A 24,422-nucleotide genomic window follows, 5' to 3' on the forward strand; every position below is an offset into this window, starting at 1 on the left:
GTGAGCTGTGCTACCACATTGGCAACACAAAGAGGAAGAGAGAGAATGTTTTTTTTTCAACAGATTTTAACTGAAGAGCCATCTAATGATTAGCATCAAAATCCTGAAATAATGAAATATGATGGGTCCATAACTAAAGAAACAAGCAACAGAAAGCATGATTCATTGCCCTAAAAAAAAACAAAAAACAAACAAAAAAAAAAACTCTTTAGCTGTTATCACCCTACTTTGTTGCTTGTTTGTTTGTTTTTTCCAACAGAAAGTTGTCACTGACAAAGCTGGAGGAATCAGCAGCTGGAACGGTCAGAAGCACCTTCCCCCCTAAGTGCAGAGGGCAGGCAGAAAGTCCCTCCCCACAGTTGTAGGTTGTCTGAGCAGAAGGAACTACAAAACAGACCAAACGCTCTGCTGCTCTGGAAACTCAGCTAAAAACCTATCAGAATATACACCGGCTATACTTAGCTGTAGCAGTATAAAGGGAGCAGATAAGAAGCAAGAGCCCCTCACAAGACATGTGTGTGTGGGAAGAAGCACTGATACAGATGGCAAAATGCTCACCCTGGCTGGGAAGACCTCCAACTTGGAGCCTGCTGATTTAAGAGGATATAAAAGACAGTTAAATGAATCACCCCAGAAAGATCATTCCTCACTATACAAAAGTGGATGGTAAATAGGAAAAAAAAAAAAAAATGTTTCTAACTTGCTACGTCAATTACAAGTTTTTTTATTTAGTTCTTTTTACAGGTGTTATATTTAAAGAAAGTAAAACAGAAATTAGATCCAGCTTCCGGGGGGGAGGAAAAAAAATAAAAAAGTTACTTACTAGGCAAGGTGAAAAGCTTATATTGCTGTATGACCTGCTGCTGAAACAGCTAAAATATGTTCTGTTCTCATCTTTGCCCAAGACTCGAACCCAACGGCTCTGTGTAAGAGATGAGAAACTGAGAAGGGTGTAGACAAACTGCCATGTCCCACCAGCTTCTAAGTCACCAGAGAAGCCAAGGCCAAACCTAAGCCAGGACCTGAAGCTGTAGCATGTTTTACCACCACATCCCAGAATTTCTAAGCCAACTTTATTCACTGCCTAGAAGGTAGAAGGCTATTTGTCAGAAAGTCCAGTGTCAGACACAAGTCACTGAACTATAACTGCCAACAAGTTTGCTCCAAAGCATTTAACTTTAATAACCACGATAATCCTGTTCTAAAGTAACAGTGTGACCTAATTCCCTCCCTTTAACACTTGGCAGTTGCACTCGCTGCAGCCACACACATTACAGCTCATTTCAAAACTGAAAGCAGCGTTTGCACAAGCGTGCCCGCCCCGCAGTGCACGGGAGCACCAGAGGAACTGCCCGTGCAATTTTCACGCAGTCATGAAGCAGAGTGGATTCCACATGTAAATTATAGATATTGGGATGCCAGAAAACTTCTCTTTTTCTCAAGCACACACATAATCTGGTGTTGTGGCAAACAGGATGTGGTGAAAAGAAAAGTAGCTAAAAGGTGGTTACGCACTCCGCTTCGAGACATGCTGTACTTCCCCATGAAGCTTCTGCTGTGGAGGAAGCAGCTTCTGCAGGAACAGCCGGCTACTGGGCTATTAAGCGCTGCCAGAGCATTTTTCTGGGTGGCTCTATTATCTTCATGTCCTCTGACTCATTAGGCGATTCTTAGAGAGTTCAAGATCATTCTGGAGCATTGCTCCTGCAAAGAGTTGTGCCATCTTCAAGAGATGAGAGCAACCTATTCGCCTTCATGAAGAAAAAAGATGCAAATAGAGGACAGACACTTGTTTATGCAAATGTTATGAAGCCTCCAGACCATCTTCATCCCCCGAAGGGCTGCTGCCATGCTGCTCACTGATTGAGTTTCCTGCTTTTACTCTGATCCTAAAGGGCTGAGCAAAGGTTTTGGTCTCCAAGCCCAAGCTGCCTGTCCGATTCCCTGCAGCTGCAAACCTGAGGGAGGCAGCAGGGAAGGAATTTGGGCCAATCCCACAGTGAGACCTGGAAAGCACTGATCCTAAAAGGATTTAAGGGCTCATTAAGGATAAACACTTCCAGCTGATAAGGCCAGCACCATAATTAGACATACTCTTAGGAAAACATCCAACAGGAACAACTCCATGTAGGACATCACAAAGGCTTGTATCAGACAACTGATCAAAGACCTGGTTTTCACATTTGAAAGAAGGATACTGAAAAACAGAAAAAAACAATGACCTGGAGCTGTAAGAAAGAACCATGATCTGGAAAAAGCAGCTTACCAGTCCTTATCTACATTGCTTGTCAAAGGAAAAAATAGGTAGCTTGATGAAGTTTTATTATTAGTATACAGGAATAGAGCATTGTATACTAGACAGCTCTGAGAAAATAAAGGCACAGGAAGAGCCAGCAGCAAGGGGATGAACCAGCAGAATTACAGCTCATGATCAGAGCCGCGTTTGACTCGGGTTGATTTAAACTCCCCCGAGCAGGAGCTGCCTCCCGCAGGGCGTCCGCCCCAGACCTGCACACGCAGGTCCAACCTCAGCCAGGGTCTCTCCACATCCCCGCCATACAAAGAGATAACAACAAGAGTAAAAAGGTGATTAGACTTCTAATTACCTCACCATATTTATTTTCACAGCCTTTTGCATAATGCTTGCCTAAAATTGAAGGTACTTTACCACAAGCAATTATGCTAATGTTTGGAAACAGAACTAATTTCATGGCAAAGAACAAGCTAGAAAACGCAATAAAATTTAAATGAACCACCACAGCAAAGAAATACAACATTTTCTAGTGCAATGCAAAGTCTTCTGTTAAAAACAGTCGTGTTTAGTAGGTTTTTTTTCATCCATTCTAAACCCTTCTTCAGAAGAAAACAGCTTCAGAAGTAACCGAAACTCCAGCAAGTGGTCACAGAAGACCTCCTCATTTCCAGGTAACAGAGGGCAAGTACTGCTATGACTGTACCAAGGGGAAAGGAGGAGAAAACCTCTCTGCACATCTGTGAACTATATACATCTCAAGATCTGGGCAAGAAGCTACCGTGTTCCTGAAACTCTGGGCTCTCTAATTCCAGGTTCCATGGCTACGAACATGAGGAAAAAAAAATAAAGATATAATCCTTCCAAGGTTACTGTTACCTAAATGTAATTGCTGTAACTGATCAATAACTGCAACATTGTTCACTGCTCTTTGGAACCAACTATTAATAAAAAGTATTCAATTACATAAATAGAAATATCCATTACATACAAGCTGTTCTGACTTTTTTTTTTCCTCCCCTTTAAAAAAAAAAAAAAAAAAGAAGAAAAAAAGATTTCTTCATTTTATTGCCACAAAACAGAATCAAACAGTCAGCCTGTGTTCAGCTGCTTAAAATTTCACTTATTTTGCAAGGTATTAACGATTCAGCACAGGCATCCAAACCGAAGCACACACTGAGAGACGTCAGTACAAGCAAACAAGGTATCTGCACATTTACAGCATAATACTTTTGGCCAGAATTTTTATGCACGAAGACACAGACTACGTTTCAATTACCACAATACAATAGAAAGCTCCATGAGACTTCTATGAACACGTACTTAAGACTGGTGTTCCCAAAACCCTCTTTGTACAAAGCTATGAAAACCATTAATGACCATCTGCGATACAAGAATACCACTCATTTTGATCTGGCAATATTTAAACTCCCATTCCAGAATATTCTCATACCTGCTGAGCCGCACATTCCAGGTGAGCAGGAAGGGTGGACATTCCCATTCCAGCCAGGAAGGGCAACCAGCTAAAAGCTCAGCAGACCCAGAGATGCCCCCACGGCCCCACCTTCCCCGGGAAATGAGGTGCAGCAGCGCTCTCTTCTTGGGCCTTTGCTCCCACTGTTAATTACAGTCTCCGTGTGTTTGAGACAGGAATAAATAGATCCATTGGTCTCCTCGAGTCTTCCCATCCTGGTCTATGCTTTTGTCCCCATTTTGCAGGGAAAGAGCAGCTCTACAATCCTAGCAGACATACGCCAACCCAGCCCTCAAATCTACTGGACAAGGATTTCACAAGCCCCTCATGAAATGCATTCCCCTGCTTTACCAACCATCCTACTACTAAAATGGTTTTATTCATATCCAGATTTTTTTTTTTTTTTTAATTCAAGTGTTAAGCCTCTGGAAAATTGACTAACCTCACCATTTCTGCAACAGCTTCTCTGTTTTTGAAGATTGTTCAACCTCACTTCTCTGTTTTGTAGCCTACATAACACCCTATTTCAATACTTCCTTGTAGGTCATATTTAGCAGACTGCTAAGTAAGGTCTGCTCGTTCCCACTACTCTTTCCTGGACTCTTTCCAGCAGGTCCATGTATATGTTGTAGTCCAGAGCCAGGATGGACACAATATTCTGCCAAAAGAAGATTACTTCACATGCCTCACTGGCTACAGTCCTGATTTTATATTTAGTCGTGTGATCTAGCTGAGACAATACGGCCTACGGCTCACTGTAACAGCCAAGTCAATTAAAAATGTCTTCCTGATCAGTGGCTCTCGACCCTGTATTTGTGTAATTACTCCAGCACAGGTGTAGAGGACGCTGCTTATTGTGACTGAAAAGCACTGCATGCTTTCCTCTCCTCTAGTTTCTGGAGATCTGTTGCAATTCTGTCCTTGTCCTCGGTGTGGTTACAGCCTCTCAGCACGCTGGGTTCTTCATCCCAGCATTCACACTGTTAACTAAAATGCTGCATAGTAACTGATCTCTGACGCTCTTGTGCAAACTCCCTGGATACATCCTTCCTCGTTCACACCGAAGCACTGATTAACTGTTCCTTAAGTCAATTTTCCCAACAGTTTCACCCCCTGCACACAGCAGTTTCACCCAGGCCACATCTCCCTGCGCTGCTAGCAAGAACATGATGTCAGACAGTCAAGACAACACATATGGTATCTTTTCTACTACTGCTCCCTTATCAACAAGGCTTATTACCCCTGCAGAGGAAAAAAAAAACTTTAACTGATGTGACACATTATATTGTTGACAAGCCCATACCAAGTAATATAATTTTCTCCTCGATGTTTCCAAGTAATTTAATTATTTTCCCAGTAGTTTTCCAGAACATGAAGTTGACAGATTGCCTTGCTTCATCTTCTTCCCTTTCACAACATTTAATTTTATTGAAGACCTTTGTTTTACTAAGTCCTGTTCATATTCCAGTATTCTTCAGACCATCTACAACACTGATTTTTCAGCAGTCATCACAGAGAAAGTGTCAGGCAAGCCAATCTTAAAAATATTTACACGAGTAACATTTTATTGAAATATGACTTACCAATTCTCTGATGAAAGATCTTGTCAAAGGTTAATTCACCCCTTTCCTCAAGGTATTTCTGCATAACACTGCGGATACTGAAAGAAAAAAAGAAGAAGGAAAAATCAAAAAGTTACTTGAAACTGCTTATTTTAAACCTGACCTTTAACATAGTTTGGAGAAGAGCATCACTAAAATGAAACATCAGTGTAAAAGACTCATGCAAAATGAGATACCACTGCCCATCTACTACACCAACTCGCAGCAGAACACACAGTCTGCTGCTCTAGCTAAAGACCGCGAGAGTTCAGAGCAATACAGCCATTAACGTCAACGGGCCTGTAGTCAAGTCACAAACACAGTCACATTCTGTGAATTCAACATTGCAAATTATGTGCCTAAAATTAGCCTTGCAATCTCAGTATTGTGATTTTTAAGGGTTTTTTTTTTCTAAAGGGTCTAGGAGTTTGAGGTAAACAAGAAAAATCACTTTCCCCACTGTAAATATTAATACTATCAAGTGTAGAATAATAGCAATATTAGTACTTATTCGGTGTAGAAGAGACATAGCTTTTACATTTCCAGCTTCACATATCAATAGCCTACACCACACAGCGTGATATTGCTACAATTCCCCTTCAAAAATCTATACTTATCTAATATGGTTTGAAAATGCCGCAACTGAGCATAAATTGGGGAAAAAAGCCATCAGTGATTGCACATAGATCCCTTTGCTGTATGCCACCACAGAAGCGAGAGCACAACAGTTTCCAGGAGGGCTCCCCACCTTTCCCTGGGCTTGCCCAGAGGGGTTTTTATCCCAGTTAGATATTTGCAGGTTGAATGGAAGGGCAGTATGGGGCTGCCACCGGGAGCTGGAGCACTAAATGCTAGGTGTTCCTCTCCAAAACTAGAGAAACCAGACTGCAGGCAGCATCAGGTGGAGCCCTGGCCTGGCCTGGCCTGGCCTCGGGCGAGCTGAGCCCTGGGGTCACAGCACTTCCCAGGGGACATTCTGGTCATCGCTTCATTTCTCCATTCTTGCATCAGGTTTTAGCTTGCACCATGTAAAATAAATGTACAAGTCAATCAAAACTACATCAGCCTGTTAACGCTGCAATTGCCATATATCGTTTAGAAAATGAGCCAACATAAGCTCCATTAGGCCCCTAGCTTGGCTGCCGTGCACTTAACATCTATTTTGCCTAATTTATAATGTCACAATCACTCATTTAAACCACATTAACAAAGATTTCCTTTATTTGTCAAGTAACCTCAATATTCATTTTAATATAATGCCTATAAAAATTTCATATGGGCAACAATACAAGTCCATAAATTTTAAAATCAATGCAGCCCAGCAGTACTGTGCCTTGGTAAAACAACTATATTGTCATAGTATTAAGTCAAAACTCCACTAGACTTTTTCTGTTTCCTATTTTAAAATTAGTACTTTCATATGTGCTATTTATTTTTATAAAAGCAACCAGATATACCCTGTACAACGTACTCATGCCCTAAACAAGATTGTTAAGTACCACTCACGTTTCTGCAGAAGTAAGACTGAGCACCTAACCTTTGTAAAATGCAGACTCTGAACTACTTCATGTCAGGAAAAAAATGAACAGGTCAGTTGTCATGGACAAATTTTAACATTTTCTGGAGAAGTAAAACTAGATTTCTGTGGTTATTTCTCATCCGTTTTTTCTCTAAAGCCTCTTCATTAACACGTTCTCGTGCGGTTTTGGGTCACCGTGAGCAGCAGAGCCCTGCCCAAAAAAGCTGCAGATCTCACAGCCAGTCCCGCGAAGGGCTGGGACCGTCCCCCTCCCATGTGCTTCCAAGGAACCCAACACCAGAGCTTCTGAAAAATTTCTGAAACCCCCCTCAGATACCAACAAACACCTCTTCCACCATCTTTGAGGGAGGAAAGTATTTGCACTGCTCCCCAAAGGAGGCCCTGAGGCATGAAGTCTGAATGACTTGGCCAGAAAACGTCTGCAATAGAAGCCAAGAAATTAGCTTGAAGGCCCTAAAACCCAACCTAGGAAATCATTCCATTAATAGTTTTCATGTGTATCTCAAAGCCCCACATGGAACACAGACCTACAAACACTGTGATCCAAAGTGTGAACTCCAGAGGCTAACCACCACATCAAGTTAAACAAGAATTGGGAAGGGCTAAATGTTGTTAATCAGGTTTGAGATTATAAATTATTCATTGATGAACTTGCTAGTCTTTTTATTTGTTCATTAAAAACTAGGCCTACTCTCTGTATATTTTAACCATCTAAACAAAATACTGATTTCAAAGGAAGAAGCAGCAGTAAATAGAGACCGTGCTCTGTACTCAGGAAAGGTATGGTAGTAAAATAAAATTTATCACATGACAGAATTGCCAAGTTTGGCTGCCTGCTTTGTGGGTAGATTTTTAAAAACATACATCCTAGCTTAACATGTTTAAAATGGTGACCGTTAAACTTAATTCTTCTCTTAAATCATACGATGTTAGCACACTGATGGCAAACACCCGGGTTGTACCAACGCCACCACGCGCTGGTGAGCACGGGCAGCAAAAGCAGCTGCAGCTCTGCCTGCCCCGTCCCCGCTCTCCCGGCCAGAGCTGCCCCGGGCTCTCCGTGCTCACGGGAGGATCACTTCCAAAGCTGCGTGCTTTGCATCACCCAGGACCACAGCCTGCCCCCTCCTCGGCCTCCCGGCTGACCCCAGCCCATCAGCGCTGCCCAGCGCTGCGCTCCTCAGCCCGTTCCCACTGACCGCTAGACCATTAGTAACATAATAAGCCTTTTTAATAATAATGACATCAAGAAAGCCTTCCTCTGCTCAAACAAGTGCACTGCAAGAGATTACGTAAACGTTATCTTAGTCTAGACAATGGGAGAAGATAATGAAAAATTTAACGTATGACTGAAGGGTCCAGGAAAACACTCTGATTGTGTAACGAACAAATCTCTTCAGCTCTTCTCCTCCTCTCCCCTGACATCCAGTACTTCTGCTCTGATGGATAACATGTCAAAGGAACAAAACGTTTTTGCAGCTATAGAATCTGAACAAATCTGTAAAATGATCACAGGCTACGGGAGTCCACACTGCATTCCAGCTTCTAAACAACAGACATTCACCCCTTCAAATTTATTTCTCCTTACACATATGAGTAAATAGGAATAAATTACATAGAATGGATTATGACTACCCAGAATAATCACCTTCTAATTCTCACATGAAAGTTAAAGGTAAAAATCCTACTGAGTTCAAAAGAAATGACACTGAGTCCATATATCCTTCAGAAGGATGGAAAATTTTAAAATGGAGCCTAGCACACTCCACAAACAGGAAGGAAGGTTCCTTCTCTGCCTTTGCATATTGAATCATTAGTTGCCCTACACACAAACAATCTGGAATTAAAAGCTGCATTTCACAGAAAAGTAGCCAGTTCTGAAAAGCTTTACATATCCAAATATGCTTTCAGCGCAAACAATGCACTGTGAGAAGTGGACTTTTTGCATAAGTTCATCCCAGTTCACAGCATGATCTACCTTAATAGCAACACTCGAAATAAGCAGAAACAAAAGCTGACTGAAAATGAAATCCAGGGAGACTTCAGAAACAAAAGCACATCCGACTGTCCTGTAGCAAAACCTTTTGTGCATGTATTTTTTATTTCAGAGAGGAAGAAAATAGCAAACAACAAAAATTTCAGAAACTCTGTTTGCTATCCAGGTACCCCAAGTCAGCTGAAATAACAGGACAAGTATATTTAGGGAAAATCAAAAGTCAGACTTAAAATGTTGTGAGAAATGCCACTTGGACTCTGGATACCTCTTTGCTGGTTTAACTGGGACCAAATTTAAGCAGATACCTGGGAGCACAGTGCAGCCCTTTGCTCCAAGCTCAGTCAGAGAGAACTAACACAGCAATGACACTGTAAAGTAGTTTGGGGAAAGATTTCATTGCAAATAAAACGAGCATCTCAATCCTCAGCAGCACGAAGGGTACCACCCCATGCTGATGTCGAGGGGTGTGGGCAGCAGGTTGCTGCATCACGGTCACGAGTGCTCAGCAGGCTCCTCTCTTGCAGACCCACGGGAGAAACTGCCCTTAAAAAAAGAGCTGAACAGAAACACCAGGCTTGCGAAGCAGCTCAGAGCACGCTGCGTGCCGAGAAGCAGGCGGAAAGATGGCTATCTGCATCGTCATCAAACTGTAAACTTGGTGAACAGCACAGGTCACTCTAACCTGGTCAGCTCCTCCACCTCCCCAGAAAAGGTGTTTATGACAAGTGTGAGCTGAAGAATCTGTTAAAAGGAGCTTTACGCTGCATCTTGAAGCTCTGGTTACCATAGCCAGCATCCTGGTCTTTCAGATTTGATCAAAGAAATCCACTAAAAAGCAACCTTCAAGGTTAAAATACATTCTGTAATTAAAAAGCTCTCACTGCCTACAAGCATGCATGGTGGCATGCAGACAACAGTCGCAATGCCAAGGTCAGTAGAGGCGGAAAATGCCCACTTGAAAACACATCTTCTGAAAAACTAAGAAGAAAACACATTATGTTCTTCTTAACACAGAAAAGGACGCGTGTATGGCAAGAGCACCACTCATCCACAATTATCCCTTCAGTCGACCTTCACCAGAAGCAGCGAAGCAGGAGGTGCCTTAGAGAGGGAGCTCAGCCCAGAGCCAGGATCTGTCCTTCGCTGCAGCCAGAACCACAGCAAGAGTTACTGTTCCCCCCGTACCAGACCCATCATATTTTGAGACTCCAAGAATAACTGTAGCTATCAGAAGAAATCAAACTGCCGCTCCTGTATGACTGTATCTGGAACTGCACAGCCCGCCGGACGGCCAGCGGAACCCGAGGAACAGTCCCTCAGGCAGCCGGGAGTACAACCGCAACGGATTCGGGCGTATGCAGAAACTAGACCTTATGGAGGGAAATAAAATAAACAGCATTCACTTTGACATTTCCTAAAAGTTCTGCTATTAATTTCTAAGATGCATGGATTTTGTCCCCATGGGTTTGTTATACTAAATTATGCAGGAGTTCTTTTGAAAGCATCTTGCACCTAGGAAATGGAAAGGGTAAAGAAAGATGCGATGGTATGGATATGCATACATACTCTTACTATTGAAACTAGACCAAGAAGCTACTTACTACTCTTACTACTGTATCTGAAAGGAGCTTTTAATTATTTATCATAAAAGCACATTATTTTTTTTTTATAAATCAGTAAGAGTTCAGATTTGTGGGATATTATCTATTGTACAGATGCATACATGCACACCACATCTTGAAAAAAAAATGTGTGGCCTTACTGCAAGCATTAAAGAATCATACCTATATTAAGAATGCACAGTTACACTCACTAATATATTCATCTATAAGCTGAAACAGAAAAAGAAGAACAGAAAAACAAAACAAAAATGAAATGGCAGCTTTGCAGTGACTGGCCTGAGGAGAGCAGAGTTCAGTATTTAACTCTACCAACATTTCCTGTATCACGTTGGGCAAGTCGTAAACGTTATCTGCCTCAGACTCCCAGTCTGTAAGATAAAGCTGTATTTCTTTTTTTCCTCCTCTCTGTCATCAGGGCAGGTATCAGCCTTCCGCCATGTCTGCAGCCTGTACCCAGCACACTAAGCTCCTGATGACTCCTGGCACATCAAAAAATTACTCAACTGCTAACAACCATTTCAAGAAAATGCCAGGTATTCAGCAACTGCATCACCACTGCCCCACATCGTCTTCCCGCTCTCTGCACTCTGCACACCCCATTTCCACACTGGACAGTCACCTTCCATTTATTCTTGCCTTCTTTCTCCTCTTCCTTGGTATCACTCCCAATTTCCCTTTTTCAAACTTCTCTCTCATCCTGTTCTCACCTTGCTTTCCACACCGTATTTATCACATCCCCTCATCCCATCCAGCTTTCATCTCTACTTTCTTCTTTGCCTTCTCATTCTGCACAAACGCACCAGGCAGGGAGGTCTCACAAAGCCAACAAAGACCTGAGCTTGCTGCAGTCAGAAAATAACTAGGCCCGCTTAGACCCAATTTCAAATGAGAAGAAAATCTGAAAGTCTGAAGTATAATTCTATCAATGCATCATTAGTAATAGTTTCTCCTTAAAAGTATTTTTACTGAGGTTTTGCACAGTAGGAAGAAAACAAGTCACATAACAGAAGACGACAGGGAGAAGGAAAGAAATATCTCAACATAAAGAGTAAATCTGTGTGACTGATTACTAACAATGCTATCCTTTTCTTGTAGTATGTTCATCATCGGCATGAAGTACCTCTCCAACTGAACAGAAAACTCCCCTTGAATGAGATTGTAAACTGCAATGAGTCACTGGATCACAGCCCCCAGGTCAGCTTAATGCTCCACTTCAGAGGTGAAAGCGAAGGGCAGACACTCGATGCGAACAATAAAAAAAGAATTAGTTTCCCTCCTATATAAGAGGTAAAAAATAGCGAACACATCACAAACCATTCAATCTGTTCCATTTTGCTTCCTCTCAGACTTACACCCAGTTCAGAGTTCAGCAGAAATTAACACTCCTTCAAATGCTTTTGTTCTCAGATGCTGTAAAAGGTATTTTACACATTGCAACTTTTGTTCGAGCAATTAAAGGAGACCATTAGACCATCTCATCTGATGTATTTATCTATTACTTGCAAAATTCCGTATTTGAAGAGGAAACAAATCATTAGAAGACTGTGAAAGAACATTTTTGGACACCAGCGAAATAACATGGAAAAAAGTGTTCCTTTTATTCTTTTACTTTTGAGCATCCTATAGTATTACTAAATACCCCTGACAGCAATGCAATATCCAACTGGCTTCATTATTTAATGAAGAAATAAAAGTGATCATTGGTGCTATGTTAATTAGTGTGTGTCCTCATTCTAATCTGCCTCCTCCAGAGGCGTGGTGCAGCTTCCCCCGAGCCCCAACTTTCTCTCCAGAGGTGCCGCACAGCCCCCCCACGAACCCCAACTTTCTCTCCAGAGGTCCGGCGCAGCGCCCCCCCGAGCCCCAACTTTCTCTCCAGAAGCCCAGTGCAGCCCCCCCCAAACTCCAACTTTCTCTCCAGAGGTGCCGCACAGCCCCCCCACGAACCCCAACTTTCTCTCCAGAGGTGCAGCGCAGCCCCCCCCCAACCCCAACTTTCTCTCCAGAGGCGCGGCGCAGCCCCCCCCCAAACCCCAACTTTCTCTCCAGAGGCGCGGCGCAGCCCCCCCGAACCCCAACTTTCTCTCCAGAGGTGTGGTGCAGCCCCCCCCAAACCCAAACTTTCTCTCCAGAGGCGCGGCGCAGCCCCCCCCCCAAACCCAAACTTTCTCTCCAGAGGCGCGGCGCAGCCCCAGGCCCCAGGGAGCACAGAACAAGACCAGGGCTCTGGCATTTTCTGCCCCAACTTCACCCATTTCTATCCCATTTTCTGCCTGTGCACACCCTCTGAAGTTTACGCTAAGCCCACTGCCAAGTCATTTCACTGCAGTGAACTAATGCTCTTATAATTGTCAAGGATGATTAATAGCATATTCCACCCAAGAACCCTGTTTGCGATGGAACGGATTAAAGCTCAGCAGCGTTTTCCCACAACCCCCCTCTGGTGCATGCATCTCATCCAGGAGACGAAGCAGCTTCACTTATGCAAATTATATCAATGGAGAAAGTTTGCAACATGGGAGCCAAAAGCAATAGCTATGTAGCTACGATGTCAAAATACGCACTATCCTCATGTTCCTTGCAGATCATTTACATTATCATCGCTGAAATCTGAAACTAATACAAAAGCTTCTAAGTACATGAATTTTTCAGGAATAATTACACTGAACTGTAATGTCAAGGACTTGCCCTTCCACCAGAATGCTGCTACTGAGAAATTACAAGAAAGAGAAATCGGAGCAAAATCACATCTCCTCGTTCCTACTGCAATTAAGTAATTTGTCAATCATAAATTTTTTTTTAAACAAATACAAAATTACTGAAGACATGCCTGGTTTTTTTAATCTTTCCTTATCTATAAAATGTTTAAATCTTTTTTTAAAAGTAGCATGCAAGTATAAACATTAACTGACCTACCAAGAACTACAGTCAGTGTTGACTGAAAACCACTACATGGGCCTGCAATTTATTTATTCATTTCTAGTCTTGGGATGTGATTTTACAGAGACTTAAATGTTTATTTGCACTATCCAAATTATTCACAAAGTTGCTAAAATTGGACCAAAGATCATGCCCCAAAGGCCTTTGAACTGAAAGCATGACAGGGTCAACAAGTACAATTCAAAGCAATGGCAGAATGGCACACAGCCATTATAGCCACAACTTTTTTTTTTTTTTCCTTTATAAAAGTGCATTAAAAAGGTTTAGCAATGCAAGATTGATCAAAAGTGAAAACTGTTAAGCAATATTTGGCTTAAGATTCAAATCTTCTCAGAACTCTTTTAAACAACAAATGAAAACTACAGAAATGTTCCCGTATTTTTTTCTCCCCCAGAGGAAACAATCCCCTTCAAACAGGCAAGCATCCCTCCAGAGCCTTGCAGCCCCAACACCACAGCAGCAATTCTCCTAAAGTGAAACAAAAAAAGAAATGTAAAATTGTGTTCATTGATTTTTTGGTCCTTATTGTGAGTTTTAACCTGACAGCTACTTTAAGGTCCCAGAAGAAAGGGAAATGTGAACAAAATAAGCGTAATCATTAGAACAATTTGGAAAGAAGACTGAGAAAATCGGGGGTAAAAATAAAAATAAAAAAAAATCAGAGGGCTGATGCACAGAGACACAGAAGCGCTTAAATGTGAAAAGGAACAGAATGTGATGGGGAAGCCAGGTTGGAGACTTAAGAAAAACAGCAGATGATGAGAAGGCTCCAAAGGTTTCGTCACATCAGAGGCACAACCTCAGCTACCCTTGTTACCCTCTGCGGGCTAGGAATTGAAGCCAGGAAAGCCAAAACGCTGAAGCGCAGCCAGCAAACCGCAGCCGCCCGAACCCAACTCCCTCCTGACCCATTCCGCTCGTGGCGCAGCCAGGCTTGTTCCACCGGACACTTAAGGCCTCAAGAGTAAAACCCCTACCCACATTTTGCCTGCTTTGCATTTAAAGCTCAGTTTAAGCAAGCCTTGTGTTTCACAGAGCTTGCCTTCCCTTCTGAAATTAAGACGGAAATGTAATAAACAGAATAGCAGCCAAGTAGCGTCCACAGAGCTGTCACGTGGAGGCTGCACTCTGAGCTCAGCCCCTCGGAGAGGGGTGTCTTCCTCTAAGGTTTGAAGCACCGAGTATTTTATTGGGTTCCCCAGTGCTTTGTAATTTTCTGGGAGGATGGGGAAGCCTCTGGGAGCTCTTTTGTCATCCTCACCTTACGCAGAGGTGCGGAGCACCCATCCCTTCCCAGCTCCACGCAAGGCTGCAGGAGGTCGGAGCGCGGCTGGTGCTTGCCGGGTGTGGGGTATCGCAAACGCGCTGCATCAGCTGGCCCCAAGTTCCGCTGGCGTTTAGTGGAGGCTCTGGTTTGCACAGCTCTGCCAGATCCTGAGAAATCTGCCCTTTCCCCAGCTCCATTCTCAATAGGACGTGACACATGCTGACAGGACAAATTCCCGGCACGCTGGAAGGGGACTGGGGGGTTTCTGTATGGAAGCGTTTTCTCCTGACACTCTCAGAAAGTTTTATTTATTTATGCAAGGCATATTTACATGTGTGTTTATTCACTATTGGAATTATTTTCTTAGAGAAACTAGTAAGCATGGGGTGAAGCTCTTTCTGTGGAAAACAGCTGTATTTTCTAAAGCTAGAAACTGCTGCTATTACATCCATTTAGTTCAATTAAATTACGTTATTCAGTTTACGCACCTGGACCTGACGGCTCCTGATGGGCTTTTTTCTAATTTTATTAATTACTCCAAAAAATAAAAAAAGCTATTATTGATAAGAAGATTAAACGAGGCCATTCCACATGATTTCACTAGAACAGAAACAGAGCTGCATACATTCATTTCCTGATGTTCTAGCTCCAGCATTTCACCGAAAACACTTCACACGGGAAGGCCCAGGCACTGAAAAGCTGTCATACCTATAAAAAGGAGTAACAGCTGTAAAGCTTATTAATTTTACCAAGCAGACGCATCTGCCTGCAGGTGCCTCCCGCTGCAGCACGAAGCGCGCTCGTGTGCCACAGCTCAGCCCAGCTCCGCGGGGACACACGGCCCCGGCCCCGCACCGGATCACACCCTGCAACCTCACCTGCCAGCAGCTTCCCCCCGAAACACGCCTAGAAAACCCCCCCTCTGCTTTTAGCACAGTAACAGAAGACTGCATGCTGATCTCTTCCCAGATCACACTCATTTACCTTTTTTCTTAATTAAGGTAATGATGCCCAAGGGAAGGTCTCTGTGTCAAAACATAAGCTTCAGCTTATAGCATCCCCAGAGGAGAACTAATTGGAACATCTCTCTTAAGGCCAGATCTCTCTTCCCTGTGCCCAGAGACTCTCCGAGGACTGTGTGCTCAGAAGCCAAGTCTCGGGCCTCCACTGCTTTTATGTGAAGCTCAGAAAATCTAACATTAGCTCCTGCATCTGCCACACGTCCTATGTGTCAACAAAGGTACATCATTTATTTTCTCACCGGCTTAGCTTCTGATCTGTACAATATAGACAACAGCAGTGCCTTCTCTTCCAGACTCTCATTTCTTGTCTATTAAAGCTGCAAGAGCTTTGCAAAGGGACCTTCATCTTCCCACGCACTTCTGTATAGGCCTGTCTTTTATTAGGGTATCAGACACTGCGGTTACAACAAATAACGACCTGAACTCCCAAGTGAGAGAACACCCAGCTGGTGCGGAGAGCAGCATCCGCAGCAAGCAGGAGCTCTCCTAGTCAGGCTCCGATGCTGACAGTCCATCTCTATCCTGTAGCACACATTCTTCCTGCTGAAAAAGTACTGTAGCACAAAGCTAACTCGAGACAGAAAGCAAGAACATTTTGTTAGCAGCCCTAGCTTTCCGTATGTATACTCAGTGATTTGGAGAAAGCCATCTTTTTACTACCTTCTCAAACAACACTTCTACCACCAAAGTTAGGAGGCTGAATTTCTAAACAAAACTGAGTTTTTAACTGCTCTGTCATCTATGCTCACCCTGAGCAGGACTAAGCTATTCCACAACAAAAACCCAAATGTTCAGTCCTTCTTGTAATGCTTGTTCAGAAAAAACAAACAAACAAAAAAAACCACCAAGGTTTCTTCCCCTCCTCAAACAGTTACCGTATGAACATTCAAGCACGCCTTTTCACCTAAGCAACATACAAGATATACTTCAGTCTACATACTTCATCATTCCTGAACACATAAACTAACCTTCGAAACATATACATTACTATGAATTGCACTAGACTAAATGAACAATGGCTTTCTTTACCATAATCGGCAATAATAATTTAATACTTTAAGGGAGGAACTGAAAAAAAAAAAAAAATGAGGGACTATCTTGGACACGAGACAAGCTGACAAGCAAGGGCAGTGGGCTCACACTGCTCTCTGGATACCCTGCTGACCACTACTGTCGCTTAGGGGCAGGGGGACAAACGGCATGCACAAGGTCTCAAAAACCCTCTCAGAGGTATTTTTTAACCTGTGGAAAACAGGCAGGTGCTCTGCTGTCTCACTGAAATGAGAAGACATTCACCATCTCAGAAATATCAGTTGCACCTTCTGAATGGCAATGCTTAGGAAGTACAATAACATGGAATGCATCTGTTCAAGGAGTTTACTACCTGCTTCAAGAAAGCGCCCAGTGAACTGTGAGATGCTCCACTGAACAGGGACACTCTGACCTTGGAAAGTACAAATCCATACCACTTGCCTCCAACACACACCTACTTCAGGTTCACCTACAGCACTTACTCTAGCTCTGAGAACACTTGCCTGGTGCACACCTCACGTTCAGCCGTCTTTAGCTCTCACCAAGCTTTACTTCCTTTATTCTTTGCTTAAATGTTCAACACAAACAGTGAGATATAGCATAGTTGCAAAATAACAAATTAGTTTATAACACCACTTCATTTAGAATCCTATTTTCTTCTGTAGTTTCACAAATTACATGCCAATGAAACAATTTGGAACAGTCTAAGTGTCCTGCATGCCGGTTTTAATTACTTACTTCAAATTTTGCAATTCAATTTTCAGTAAGTCCTGGAAATGGCATAAAAATGCCAAGAAACAATCTTGCTTGACACCAAAAAAAAATTGTAAATGTCAAACAAAAATCTAAACTGTTTTGCAATTTTAGACAGCCAAGCTTAAGAAGTTCTACTAAAATAATTTACAGTCATTATTGCTACAAGCAGATGGAACAAGCCTCAATAAAGTACGACCACCTTACAGAGCTGAAGTAACTGAGACACAAATTCATCTGAATTAACCATTAGATCCTTAATCCTCCGTATCATCTCCTATTTTATTTTGCATTCATTAGCACCATCTCTGTGCAAAGCCCAGTAAATCCTTAAGTCTTTGCAAAATCTGGGCCTACTTTTTTTCTGAAAACAGTACTTTCGGAGACTTCTACCATTTGTATCCAGATAGTGAGGAAGAAGCGTAACATAGCACAAGGTTTCCAGGAGCCACTACATTCTCTAAACAACCTGGGGAAGATAAAGTAGGGGGTTTTGGTGTTAAAGTCACAGATGAGACCCTGTCAGACCCTGCTGTGCTGCAGACCAGCACCACAAAAAGGCGTTGCGGGTCCCGCGCTTGCAAATGGGTAGAGGGAGACAAACAGGAAACACCGTCCAGAAACATGGGAAACGCTGCACCAACACATCGAGCACTGGCAGATTAATCACAGTCAAACTTCATAAGCTTCATAAGACAAGAGTGTTTTAATGAGGGATGCAAGGGAGGAGTTTTGTAGACCTGACGGCAGGGAACAGCACGGCCCGAAGTAGGCAGTGCCTCTCTGCTCACGCCGGGGAATGACGGAAGCTGGAAGCACAAGCCAGCTGCAGGAGTTTTCAATACCCTGACACTGAGCAAGAGATGTTCAGTGAGGTAAGAGGCACCTGCAGAAGCCCAAAACCGAGCAGTATGCTTGAAGCAACAGAAACAAAGAAGCACCTAAAAAGATGCAAAGGGATGACAGGAGCGTAACAGCAACAAAGATGAAAATTACACAAACAATTGTCAGGAAAATTTTCTTAGAGACAGCACTCTCAATAAGAAAGCACAACAAGAAGGCATTAAACAAAGCCACAGAAAATACCACCAAAGTAACTGAGACTGACAGCAGAGAGACAGAGTTTTAGCCTCTAACTTAGAGATGTTACTGAAGTTTCAAGAGGTACAAGAACACGCTGAAGGACACATCAAAGAAACAAGTGAAATTCAGAGAAAGAGTACAGTAATGCCAAGAGAACAACACTGAAAAAAACAGAAGCAATACAGGATACAGTAATGACGTTTAACTCCTAAAGCAAGATGTCGCTTGGGTGTTGACAATATTCCCGCACTGTAAAAGGAAGAAAGGTAATCACAAATAACTCAGGATGGAATTGGAAAAGAAAAAGCAACCTCTGTGCATTCAATGAACCTCAATTACAGTTTTAAACGAGTTAGTTTGAAAGCCAGGTAAGAAAGCAAAGAGCACATCATAGACTAAACTGCCCTAGCGAGAAGCGGCTGGGGTACTAGTGAGTTAGCCTTCACCTCTAGAGGTAAAGTGCAGATGGGATGATAATTAATGAAAATGTCATGTTAGAAGTGTGATTTTTAAGAAAAAAAGTGACTGAAACATGGCCTTTTTTCCCCCCTCAGAGGGGTAGAATTGAGAGGAAGGTAGGAGACCAAAGAAAAAGGTTGGGAGAAAAGTAAGAATTAACTTGAGACGTGATTACTTAAATAGGCAGGTTAGAAAAGGTTAGATGAGAAACACCTACAACTGCAGCAAGAGAAGTGGGAGAGAAGCCTGGACAGATGCATGCTCTGTTTTGTTACCATGCCCTTGGTATTTGTACACCGAAAGCAGTGTAAGCTTACGTGATGTTTATAGTAAGGAAAGTTTAATGTTAACTTTCCTGGCGAGGACAGCCACAGCCAGCGTGAGGCCAGCGGTGCTGTGTGCGAGCCCACTGCAAGCCCTGCACCCTCTCTGGTTCCAGTTACCCGATTTCCTGGACTATTTTTCTCAACTTCACATGATGCAAATCCTTTACTCAAACCAGAAGAAGCTGTTGGTATATAGTGTTCTTCCACTCCCTTTGACCAAAATAAGGGAAATCTAAATTTTACGTGGAAAAGCAAAAAACTTTAGAAGTCTACTGAATAACCTAAAAAATTAAGAGTGCAGTTAATTTAGTCCTTTACCCCCAAACTTAAAACATTTGACGGTAATTCTGTAAAAAAAGATTCAGGTTTCACATTTGCTCATATTGCAACACATATGTCTTCTTTCCCATTTTAGGTTCTATTTCTGCAGGTCATTCTGCCTTTGACAGCCTTTCCGTCCACCCATGCAAATCTACCCGCAAAACAGCCTTTTAAGAAACAACGTAAAACTAAAAGATATCGCAGCTTTCCCAGTTCTTGGCAAGGCGCTTAGGAACGAAAGGAGGAAACGCAGAAGGGAAGGAAAAGCAGATGACAGAGGATGGAAAAAGGGTTGTTTTGTTTTGGTGTTTAAAAAAAAAAAAAAAAAAAACAAAAACACACTAAGCCTCTTCCTTAGGCACTCTTGTCTCATTAGCATTTTGTGTCCTCTTTCTTCCCAAACTGCAATATTTAACGAATTCAGCACAAAAACAGTCTGAGGATGCTTCATGTAAACTCAGCAATAATCAGCCCCACGGCCAATAAACTCTTCACCCTCATAGTTTATTTGCTGCTAAGCCTTGGCCTGCAGCCTTGGAATTTATTCTGCCTGCACTACAGCTATTTCCTTGTAAACAGGAAGCCCCCTCAAATTTGCATTACAGTAAACTCATTTACTTCATTTAGTGTCAGTCTTATCTCAAAGATAAAACGGTGCCGACAGGTGTACCGGGCTCCAGCAAAGAGGCAAACTGTAATAGGGGGGTAAAACCTCCGTAATCTCGAGGAGATAACGTCAGCAGCACAGGACGCCCCGGCTGGGCAGCGGTTGCCCGCTGGAGATAAACCGACACCGAACGCATTCCTGCGAGAAGAGCACTGCAATAAGGCAGACACATTTATTTTCAAGCGTGGATGTGATATTCCAGTGACCTTCCCGGTCTCCGTCCCAGTGTCGGCCAGGAGCCCAACACGGCCACGGCTGCTCACAGCCCGGCGTTACAAAGCTGTGCTCACGCTCCTCCGAGGAGCTGCTCTCACACACACACACAGAGAAATAAAATTATTTGGAAAAATGGTTTGATTTCAAACTCATGCAAGAGAGGACTTCGCGTGTTGTATTTTTTTTTTACTGTTACTATATCAACCTGCATTTAACCAGCCGATTTATATAATTTTAAATGAATCGCTTTGCCAGTGATACAGAATATTTAAGTATATCCAACACACCATGTCTGCTTTAATGAGAGAGATCGAAAAAAAACAACCAGAAACCAGCATGAAGACATCTGACACCAAAATAACGGTCACAATTTCCTACTGTATGAGGAAATCCCTGGTTTCAGTTAGAAGCTGAGAAGTTCAGTCATTTTAAGCAACCTAGAGCCGTTTGTGGTCCCAGGCTTAGGTAAGTCTCTGTTCTCATTTATGTCCACGCTTCCTCTCATTCATCTGCTGAGCTGTCTTACACGTTCCCCTGTGCCACAGCACCCTGGCACCACTGTCAGCTGCGAACCTCTCCCTCGCTAAAGGCTTCTTCACCTTCTTCAGAGCACAACAGTCCAGGGGGGAATGGCAATCAGTCTTTTTCCTTTACTACTTCATGCAGTCTGCAAACTGGTTCTTCCACGGGCAGCTCTGGGGCGAGGCATTTCAGCCGCGCAACCCTCCACCTTTCCTCCTACCCCGCGAAACTTCCTCTTGCACACGCTGCCGCTTCCCACCCCGCGGGTGAACCACCTCTCCGAGTGCGGGTAGACCACCAACCGTCGACGAAATGCGAATCGTGGAGAAAGAGAGCAGCATGCCGTGGGTTCTCCAGGCCTCGCTTCGCACGAGGGGACGTCGGTCCGGGCAGCAGCTTTCCAGCCTCCCCAGGAGAGCCAAGGGTGCCATTACTTCTCACGGCGGCGGAGGGACTCCTCCCCTGCACACCCGCCGCGTCCCCACCGTTCACCTCCCCGGAGGGGTCACGTCCCTGTGGCAAACAGGCAGCACCACTGCACAGCACTGACAGTAAGGACAGCAGCAGGCACAGAACCAAAGCACTGATAAATGTAAAGCTACCGGCACTCCCAGTAAAGCATACTGCACCTCAGGCTCAATTTTATGGATATCATTCTTACAAGCATACACATACCAGGAGAAAAACAGGCACCCCCATCTGCCCAGCAAGCCATCCTCAACCGGACCTTAAAAAACTTCTTTATCTGAGGTTTCACTGCCTCTGCCAGGGGGGATGAACGTAGGCTGGCACCCCTGTGCCCCTCGCCTTCCCCTGCGCTCCCCAGAATTCAAGCATAAAGGCAATATAAACGAGCGAACAAGTGAGAAGAGGGCTTCGGTGATCCCTTGTTCGCGGCAGACAGCTAGGCTAGGCCACCCGTAGGCTTGCAAACTGCCTACACATTTTGCAGTAAATTCTGGTTTAGATTTTCTTCTGTTGCAACGTTTTGTTTGCCGGCTAAATTTTTGTCTTAAATGTACATACGCAGAGCCATGAAAGAGAGGGAAAGCTTACTTTTCATTTCAGCAATAAATAAGCGATGCTCAGGTGCTTTTATAACACACGCGTAACCAGGGACTGTTGTTCAGGAGAAAAGCTGCATTTACCACCGAACCCCAAGAAAACCTCAGCTATGCCGAGGCACCCATCCGCTCACCCGGCGAGACCCGTGGAAGCCCAGAGCGGTGGAGCTGGCGGCGAGACCGAGACCTGCACTAGTTCATCGCTCCACACCACCTCTGCTCCGTGAGCTGCTTGCTAAGAGAAACAACCCTCTCGCCCAAGCCTATCTCCCTCCCCGCATCTCCCTGGCTCTGTCGTCGAACCTCATGAAGCATCACCAAAAAAAAAAAATTAAAAAAAAAAAAAAAAAATTAAAAAAAAAAGGCAAAACCAAACCGCACAGCTCTGCAGAAGAAACCGGCGAGAACAATCCCGTTCGGTTTTACCATTTTATTTAGCTCACCGCTTCAAGCCTTCCTCACCCACTGGATGAGGCAATCAAGTTTGGGCTCAATTAAACGCACCCGACCCGCGGGGTGGGTTTTACCCCCCCCCCCCCCCCCCCGCGGCTTCTCCACATCTTTCACCTCCCGAGAAACGCCCGCAGAAGTTGCTCCGACTAAACGCAGCCCTAACCCGACCCCGCTCCTCGCTCCGGCCGCACAGCCGGGCGCTGCCGCCGCCAGCCCGCACCCACCGGAGGCCGCGGGGGGCCCGGGCACGGCGGGAGGGCCGGCCGCCGCCAGACCGTTATGTTCGGCACCGCGGGAGGGGAGGCGGGGGGAGGCCGCCGGGCAGCGGCCGGGACCGGGCAGGGGCTCCCGGTCCGGGGCGGGCGGTACCTGGGCTCGGGCAGGGTGATCTTCTTGCTGGCCCTGGCCGCCGGGGTGCTCTTGCTCTTCTCCATCGCCATCAGGTAGCTGACATCGGCCAGCACCGCCTCCAGGTCCGCCATGTTCCCGCTCCCGCCGCCGGGCTGCAGATGGAGGCTCCGCCGGGGGCAGCCGCCCCCGAGGGCGGGCGGGCGGGGGGGGGGGGGGGGGGGGGGGTTTGGCGGCGGGTGGGTGAAGCGGGCGAGGCGGGCGGCAGCTCCCCCCTCCGCCGGTGCCGCCGAGCGCCTCCCGGCTGCGCGTCTGCGTGTGTGTGTGTGTGTGTGTGTGTGTGTGTGTGTGTGAGCACGGCGGCGGCGGGGTGGGGGGGGGCAGCGGCCGCCTCCCCGCCCTCCGCGCCCGGGGCCGCCGGCCCTGCGCGCCCGCGGCGGGCGGGAGGGCGGGAACCCCCCCACCACCCCCACCCACACACACACCGCCCCCGCAGCCCCCCTCCCTCCCCTCCACCGGCCCCTCAGCGCCCGCCCGCCCCCGCCGGGCCCATGGCGGCGGCAGGGCAGCCCGGCGCGAGCTCCCGCAGCCCTACGCGGCGCCGGGCGGGCAGGACCGGGGGAGCCCGCGGGGCTCGGCGGCCATGGAGCGGGCGGCGCGGCCGCAGGGGCTGCCCGGCGGCGGCGTGAGGGGGGCTGCGGCGCGGCGGCGCCTGATAAAACCCGGACCTGGATTGCGCGGAGCCCGCTGGAGCGCGGAGGGGGATCCCGGGGGAAAGCGCGGAGCGACGCGTGGGGTGGGGAGGGGGGGGGGGGGGCGGCCGCCGCCGGGGTGTGAGGGGTTCGGGGTCCCGCATCGCTCCGCGCCGCAGGTGAGGGCGGGAGCCCGCTGACCCCGGGGCGGGGGGGAAGTGAAGCAAACACTGTGAGTTTTATCGATCTTAAGCAACCGCGGAGGCGGCCTCGTTGTTTATTGATGGATCTCAGAGGGGGGTTGAGGGTCCCGCGGACACGGGGCGGGGGGGGGGGGGAGGCAGAAGCCAAAGCCGGGCTGCGATGGCCTGCCTGCGCTTCAGCCTCGGTGCCCAGCCTCGAAAATTAATTTCCTCGCGGTTTATTGAAACGCAATATGCGCTAAAAAAAAAAAAAAAAAAAAAAAAAATCCTGAAAAAAACACAACTGGGATACAAATAAGTGCACCTGTACAAAACATGCACACCGCACTCTCGCTCGTTGAAGCTCTTTTGCTGCCAAAATAACGGTGCACAGCAAGGCTGCGTGCCGAAAGCAGCCGGTCTGCTGTCTGGGTGCTCCCGCGCGTCCTTGGGCGCTGAGCGCAGCTCCTTCGCTCGTATTCCTCGTCGAAAAATGTAGTAGTGGCTCCGCTGCAGCCAAGCAGATATGCAGATTTCAACATCTTTCTTTTCTGAATTTCGTCAAACCTGTCATAAATAATTGGCTCAATG

The 24,422-nt window shown here is 45.4% G+C and overlaps 1 protein-coding gene across 2 annotated transcripts in view; it reads right to left on the reverse strand.

The window, feature by feature from the left end:
* GRK3 (G protein-coupled receptor kinase 3) overlaps positions 1–23,332 on the reverse strand; it is a 76,877-nt gene extending 53,545 nt beyond the window's left edge. For both annotated transcript variants that reach the window (XM_042805072.1, XM_042805071.1), the window contains exons 1-2: positions 22,979–23,332; positions 5,309–5,385 (exon numbers count right to left, since the gene is read on the reverse strand). In XM_042805072.1, coding sequence (XP_042661006.1) covers positions 5,309–5,385; positions 22,979–23,091 — 190 coding nt within the window. In that variant the 5' untranslated portion in view covers positions 23,092–23,332. The remainder of the gene's footprint in view (positions 1–5,308; positions 5,386–22,978) is intronic.
* Between the last annotated feature and the right edge of the window lie 1,090 nt (positions 23,333–24,422).

The sequence above is a fragment of the Tyto alba genome, unplaced genomic scaffold (assembly GCF_018691265.1).
Source record: "Tyto alba isolate M040663 unplaced genomic scaffold, T.alba_DEE_v4.0 Super-Scaffold_44, whole genome shotgun sequence".
Lineage (NCBI taxonomy): Eukaryota > Metazoa > Chordata > Aves > Strigiformes > Tytonidae > Tyto > Tyto alba.